Here is a 7,869-nt window from a genome sequence, read left to right on the forward strand (position 1 = left end):
TGCAGTCCAAGGGACTCTCAAGAGTCTTCTCCAACACCACAGTTCAAAAGCATCAATTCTTCAGCGCTCAGCCTTCTTCACAGTCCAACTCTCACATCCATACATGACCACAGGAAAAACCATAGCCTTGACTAGACGAACCTTTGTTGGCAAAGTAACGTCTCTGCTTTTGAATATGCTGTCTAGGTTGGTCATATACATATGGGCTTCCCTGGTGGCTCAGGGGTTAAAGCGTCTGCCCGCAGTGCGGGAGACCTGGGTTCGATCCCTGGGTTGGGAGGATCCCCTGGAGAAGGAAATGGCAACCCACTCCACTATTCTTGCCTGGAGAATCCCATGGACGGAGGAGCCTGGTGGGCTACAGTCCACGCGGTCGCAAAGAGTCGGACACGACTAAGCGACTTCACTCACTTACAGTACATATGTAAGTTAATCCTGTTACAGAGCCAATTTGCTCACCAGTGGACAGTAAAGCCAATCTACTGACCCCTGGCGGTGGTAAAGGGAAGTGCAGCATTTATCGCTGCCAAGCAAGGAGTCCTGGTAGCCACTGCTCCAAACATGCAAATTCCTTCCCCGCCCCGCCGCCAGGGGGTCGCAAAGAGTCGGGCAGGACTGAGGCACTAACACTTTCATTTTCAGGGAAAGATTTTTAAAGACGGGATGAGGAGTTTGTGGGGTGCGTGATCAGCTCGTGGACATTCTTCTGATTGTGGTGGTGAGGTAATTAAGAATCAGCATCATCAACCTGTGGTTCCAAAACCGGTCTGGGTTCTACAGGCTTGGGGGGCCGGGGCTGGGGACGGTTAAAATCGTCTGCCTGTTGGGGGTTTCAGCATCTGCAAGACAGCTTGAAGGACATGGCTCAGAAAAGGTGGCTCTTCTACCACCCTTGAAGAGGAAGTAAAGGTCCTTGACTTTGCTTAATGGCTAAACTATTCTTATTTTGTCTCGCTTGAGTGTTTTCCTTTCTTTCTGCATTTTCTTTCTTCTCAAAATTTACTCTTTGGAACTCAAGGAAGGCCTAGGAGGCTAAAGCTTTTCTATAGACAAGAGGCAGGTGGAAGACATGGAGGTAGGGGTCTATTCCAGGAAGGCCCCATAGGTTACACTACCTCACTGGATCCTTATTAAATTTAAAATGTAAAGCTCTTAGCATGGAACCTGACCCAGATCAGGTACTCAGTTGTTAGCCATAGTTATCATTACTATAGTAAGATTCCTCAGGGAAAGGACTGGAAATTGTTTTTTTCTCTTTGTTTAGAAAGACATTTGCCAGGTCCCCTCAGTGTTCAGGTGACACATGGGAATTCAAAGATTTTAAGAAATGGCTTGTTTATTTTTTTCAGACAAAAATTGGAACATTAGATTCCACAGGAGATCTAAATACTGTTTATTGGCACAGTCCTGGGAAATATTTCTGTCATGTATTCATAGTCTCCACCCTTTAGAAGACATGAAATGTCTATACACACTTAGATATTTTCTGAAACAGATAAAAAGTGAAAAGGCTGTTAGCAAAGGAAAAATTAAGGGACCGTTAGAGATTCACTGTGAGCCCTTCAAAGCCCTCACCCCTGTTGAATAGCAGACAGAAGCTCAGGATGTGTTTCGAGAGAATTCCGGTGTCAGGTGGGTGTGTGTCCTTTGTCCTCAGAGCGTTATGTTACGTGTTGTTCTGTAGGGCTCTTCCCTAAATAGCTGCTCTCCTGGCCTCTCACTCTCCATCCTTTTATCCTGCCTTATTTTGTTTCTTCAGCTCAGTCCATTTCCTCAGTCATGTCTGACTCTTTGCGACCCCACAGAATGCAGCATGCCAGGCTTCCCTGTCCATCACCAACTCCCGAAGTTTACGCAAACTCATGTCCATTGAGTCAGTGATGCCATCCAACCATCTCATCCTCTGTTGTCCCCTTCTCCTCCCGCCTTCAATCTTTCCCAGCAACAGGGTCTTTCCATTGAGTCAGTGCTTCGCATCAGGTGGCCAAAGTATTGGAGCTTCAGCTTCAGTCCTTCCAATGAATATTCAGGACTGATTTCCTTTAGGATTGACTGGTTGGATCTCCTTGCTGTCCAGGGGACTCTCAAGAGTCTTCTCCAACACCACAGTTTAAAAGCTTCAATTCTTCGGCGCTCAGCTTTCTTTATAGTCCAACTCTCACATCCATACATGACTACTGGAAAAACCATAGCCTTGACTAGACGGACCTTTGTTGGCAAAGTAATGTCTGCTTTTTAATATGCTGTGTAGGTTGGTCATAACATTTCTTCCAAGGAGTCTTTTAATTTCATGGCAGCATTCACCATGAATTGCAGTCACTGCAATTTCATCTGCAGTGATTTTGGAGTCCCCCAAAATAAAGTCTCTCACTTTTTCCATTATTTCCCCATATATTTGCCATGAAGTGATAGGACCAAATGCCATGATCTTAGTTTTCTGAATGTTGAGTTTTAAGCCAACTTGTTCACTCTCCTCTTTCACTTTCATCAAGAGACTTTTTAGTTGTTCTTTGCTTTCTGCCATAAGGGTGGGTATCATCTGCATATCTGACGTTATTGATATTTGATATTTCTTCCGGCAATCTTGACTCCAGTTTATGCTTCATCCAGCCCAGTGTTTCTCCTGATGTACTCTGCATATAAGTTAAATAAGCAGGGTGACAATAAACAGCCTTGACGTACTCCTTTTCCTATTTGGAACCAGTCTGTTGTTCCATGTCCAGTTCTAACTGTTGCTTTCTGAGCTGCATACAAATTTCTCAAGAGGCAGATCAGGTGGTCTGGTATTCCCATCTCTTTCAGAATTTTCCACAGTATATTGTGATCCACACAGTCAAAGGCTTTGGCATAGTCAATAAAGCAGAAATAGATGTTTTTCTGGAACTCTCTTGCTTTTTCGATAATCCGACGGATGTTGGCAATTTGATCTCTGGTTCCTCTGCCTTTTCTAAATCCAGCTTGAACATCTGGAAGTTCACAGTTCACATACTATTGAAGCCTGGATTGGAGAATTTTGAACATTACTAGCATGTGAGAAGAGTGCAATTGTGCGGTAGTTTGAGCATTCTTTGGGATTGGAATGAAAACTGACCTTTTCCAGTCCTGTGGCCACTGCTGAGTTTTCCAAATTTGCTGACATATTGAGTGTAGCACTTTCACAGCATCATCTTTTAGGATTTGGAATAGCTCAGCTGGAATTCCATCACCTCCACTAGCTTTGTTTGTAGTGATGCTTCCTAAGGCCCACTTGACTTCACATTCCAGGATGTCTGGCTCTAGGTGAGTGATCACACCATCGTGATTATCTAGGTGATGAAGATCTTTTTTGTACAGTTCTTCTGTGTATTCTTGCCACCTCTCCTTAATATCTTCTGCTTCTGTTAGGTGCATACCATTTCTGTCCTTTATTGTGCCCATCTTTGCATGAAATGTTCCCTTGGTATCTCTAATTTTCTTGAAGAGATCTCTAGTCTTTCCCATTCTGTTGTTTTCCTCTATTTCTTGGCACTCATCACTGAGGAAGGCTTTCTTATTTCTCCTTGCTGTTCATTGGAACTCTGCATTCAAATGGGTATTATATCTTTCCTTTTCTCCTTTGCTTTTCACTTCTCTTTGTTTCACAGGTATTTCTAAGGCCTCTTCAGACAGCCATTTTGCTTTTTTGCATTTCTCTTTCTTGGGGATGGTCTTGTTCCCTGTCTCCTGTACAATGTCATGAACCTCCATCCATAGTTCATCAGGCACTCTGTCTATCAGATCTAATCTCTTGAATCTATTTGTCACTTCCACTGTATAATTGTAAGGGATTTGATTTAGGTCATACCTGAATGGTCTACTGGTTTTCCCTGCTGCTGCTGCTAAGTCACTTCAGTTGTGTCCGACTCTGTGCGACCCCATAGACAGCAGCCCACCAGGTTCCCCCGTCCCTGGGATTCTCCAGGCAAGAACACTGGAGTGGGTTGCCATTTCCTTCTCCAATGCATGAAAGTGAAAGTGAAGTCGCTTAGTCATGTCTGACTCCTAGCGACCCCATGGACTGCAGCCTACCAGGCTCCTCCATCCATGGGATTTTCCAGGCAAGAGAACTGGAGTGGGACGCTATTGCCTTCTCCAACTGGTTTTCCCTACTTTCTTCAATTTAAGTCTGAATTTGGCAATAAGGAGTTCATGATCTGAGCCACAGTCAGCTCCTGGTCTTTTTTCTGCTGACTGTATAGAGCTTCTCCATCTTTGGCTGCAAAGAATATAATCAATCTTATTTCAGCATTGACCATCTGGTGATGTCCATGTGTAGAGACTTCTCTTGTGTTGTTGGAAGAGGGTGTTTGCTATGACCAGTGCGTTCTCTTGACAGAACTCTATTAGCCTTTGCCCTGCTTCATTCGGTACTCCAAGGCCAAATTTGCCTGTTACTCCAGGTGTTTCTTGACTTCCTACTTTTGCATTCCAGTCCCCTGTAATGAAAAGGACATTTTTTTTTGGTTGTTAGTTCTAGAAGATCTTGTAGGTCTTCATAGAACCATTCAACTTCAGCTTCTTCAGCATAACTGGTCAGGGCATAGACTTGGATCACCATGATATTGAATGGTTTGCCTTGGAAATGAACAGAGATCATTCTGTCGTTTTTGAGATTGCATCCAAGTACTGCATTTTGGACTCTTGTTGACTATGATGGCTACTCCATTTCTTCTAAGGGATTCTTGCCCACAGTAGTAGATAAAATGTTCATCTGAGTTAAATTCACCCATTCCAGTCCATTTTAGTTCACTGATTCCTAAAATGTCAGCATTCACTCTTGCCATCTCCTGTTTGCCTTGATTCATGGACCCAACATTCCAGGTTCCTATGTAATATTGCTCTTTACAGCATTGGACTTTACTACTATCACCAGTCACATCCACAATTGGGTGTTGTTTTTGCTTTGGCTCTGTCTTTTCATTCTTTTTGGAGTTATTTCTCCACTGATCTCCAGTAGCATATTGGGCACCTACCGACCTGGGGAGTTCATCTTTCGGTGTCCTATCTTTTTGCCGTTTCATACTGTTCATGGAGTTCTCAAGGCAAGAATACTGAAGTGGTTTGCCATTTCCTTCTCCAGTGGACCACATTTTGTCAGAACTCTCCACCATGACCCGTTGTCCATCTTGGGTGGCCCTGTACGGCATGGCTCATAATTTCATTGAGTTAGACAAGGCTGTGGTCCATGTGATCAGATTGGTTAGTTTTCTGTTTTTTTGTGGTTTTCAGTTTGTCTGCCATCTGATGGAGGATAAGAGGCTGATGGAAGCTTCCTAATGGGAGAGACTGACTGAGGGGGAAACTGGGTCTTGTTCTGATCGTGGTACCATGCTCAGTAAATCTTTAATCCAATTTTCTGTTGATGGGTGAAGCTGTGTTCCCTCCCTGTTATTTACCTGGGGCCATACTATGGTGGAGGTTACTGAAGATAATGGTGACCTCCTTCAAAAGGTCCCATGCATGCAGTGCTACACTCAGTGCCCCCAACCCTGCAGCTGGCTGACCCACGCCTCCACCGGAGACTCCTGGGCAAGTCTGGGTCAGTCTCTTGTGGGGTCACTGCTCCTTTCTCCTGGTTCCTGGTGCATACAAGGTTCTGTTTGTGCCCTCCAAGAGTCTATTTCCCTAGTCCTGTGTAAGTTCTGGCAGCTCTATGTTGGGTTTAATGGTGACCTCCTCCAATAGGGCTTATGCCATACCCAGCTCTGCTGCACCCAGAGCCTCTGCCCTGCGGCAGTCCACTGCTGACCCGTACCTCCACTGGAGATGCTCAAACACAGTTCTGTCTCAGTCTCTGTGGGGTCTCTTGAGTTCATTGTTTGCTGTATTCTTCCATGCCTGGAGCAGTGCTAAGCTCTCCAGAAGTGTTTGCTGAACGTTTTGTAAATGAATGCATTGGGATGCTTTATCAGCGGCCAGAGAGCACAGTGGTTAGGAGCACAGACAGGCTCCAGCACAGGGGCCAGGCAGCCGGGGTTTGCTGCTGGAGGTGCCCATTGGGCAAGTGGCTCTACCTCCCTGTGCCTGATTTTTCTCAAGTATATGCTGGGGATGGGGACCCAGCTCCCAGTGTTCTTGTGTGGGTGGAGTGAGTTATTACAAAGGAAGAGTGGAGACCGAACCCATCCCATAGTGAGTTACCATTCACCGCGTGTACGCCTTCACTGCCCCTCTTATCATCCTCCCTGCCTGTTCACTGTCATGACTAGAATTACAAACTGCAACTTTAGATTACCCTGAAATTTCCTTTAAGGAACTTTCAACATGTCTGTCCCTTTATGACTCTGACGCAGGTTCTCCACTTACGATTCTACCTGCCAAATTGCACAAGAGATTGCCGAGAAAATTCAGCAGCGAAATCAGTATGAAAGAAATGGTGAAAATACAACCAAGGTAAGGCCAGGAGAGACTGGGCCCTTCAGAGGATTTGTTTGAGCTCTGAGGTCTGAAAACTCTCCCCTTTCAGAGGCTGTATGTGTAACAACCTGTGTGTGTCAGTCACTCAGTCGTGTCTGACTCTCTGTGACTCCATGCACTGTAGGCCCACCAGACCCCTCTGTCCATGGAATTCTCCAGGCAAGAATATTGGAGTGGGTTGCCATAGGTCAAATGGACATTATAACCAATCCATTCATTGTTAACTTAATCACTGAGACCAAATGAAGCAGGGCATCTCTTTAATTTCTCCTATTTTATCTTAAAAGCTGCTAACAGTTTTATAGTCTAGTTCCAGAGTTGGTACACTGTCCCCCAGGTGGTAAATCTATCAGGCTCTGCAGAACAAGAGGCAAGTTCTCACCTCTTTGAGTAACCATTCTCAACAAAACGATGATAGTCTTTTTTCTTTTTTTACATTTTACGTTTAAACATGATCATCCTTTGCTTTCGGGCTGTAAAAAAGACAGTGGTGGGATTTGGCAAGGTTTTTTTGAGCAAATCCTGAGTCCATGCCAATTCCTTTGATTCTAATCCAGCATCACAGGTTTCTTTGTAACTTCCCCATTCCAAATTAATGTTTTCCTTTTCCTGCAGTGAGAACCCCGGTTTCCACAAGCATTGATATGTTCTTGCTCATTTGGTCTCTCTTAGGAGTGAAAGTCACTCAGTCATGTCCGACTCTTTGTGACCCCATGGACTATATAGTCCATGGAATTCTCCAGGACAAAAACTGGAGTGGGTAGCCTTTCCCTTTTCTGTGGGATCTTCCCAACCTAGGGATCGAACCCAGGTCTCCCACATTGTGAGCAGATTCTTTACCAGCTGAGCCACCAGGGAAGCTCAAGAATACTGGAGTGGGTAGCCTATCCCTTCTCCAGCGGATCTCCCTGACCCAGGGATCAAACCAGAGTCTCCTGCATTGCAGGTGGATTCTTTACCTGCTGAGCTACATGGGAAGCCCGGTCTCTCTTATAGTTTATACAAAAAAGTTTTCAGAATCATTACAGAAGCACCACTACATATGCTAAGTGTAGTTTGAGTCTCTTTATTGTTATTTTTAAAATTTAGAATATCCCACTAAGGATACTAAGGTTATTCTGTTTTAAAGATATGAGAATTGATTATTTTTTTCTGTATCTTATGCTCTTCTCTGTATCTATTGATACTCATTTTCAGGGTTTGCTTTTTTCCCTGCCCTTAAATTTTAAATATGTAAAACATTTATATAGTACAGAAGTCATATTATATATAAAGGTGTACTCAAAGTCTTGTCTCCATTCCACCCTTTTTCTTGCCTTCTTCAACTTCTTCTTAGAGTAATCCTTTCTTTTTTAACTTAATTTCTCATTTATTCTTCCTGTGTTACATGTGGAAATTAGCATCTGGGTGGGTGGGTGGGTGGGTGGGTGGGTG

At 44.2% G+C, this 7,869-nt stretch overlaps 1 protein-coding gene across 4 annotated transcripts in view; it reads left to right on the top strand.

Annotated features, from left to right (window-relative positions):
- Positions 1-7,869, top strand: part of STX8 (syntaxin 8) — a 206,538-nt gene that overhangs the window by 3,794 nt on the left and 194,875 nt on the right. For all 4 annotated transcript variants that reach the window (XM_010843018.1, XM_010843020.1, XM_010843021.1 and 1 more), the window contains exon 2: positions 6,312-6,411. In XM_010843018.1, the coding sequence (XP_010841320.1) occupies positions 6,312-6,411 (100 nt within the window). The remainder of the gene's footprint in view (positions 1-6,311; positions 6,412-7,869) is intronic.

The sequence above is a fragment of the Bison bison genome, unplaced genomic scaffold, assembly GCF_000754665.1.
Source record: "Bison bison bison isolate TAMUID 2011002044 unplaced genomic scaffold, Bison_UMD1.0 scf7180017864180, whole genome shotgun sequence".
NCBI lineage: Eukaryota > Metazoa > Chordata > Mammalia > Artiodactyla > Bovidae > Bison > Bison bison.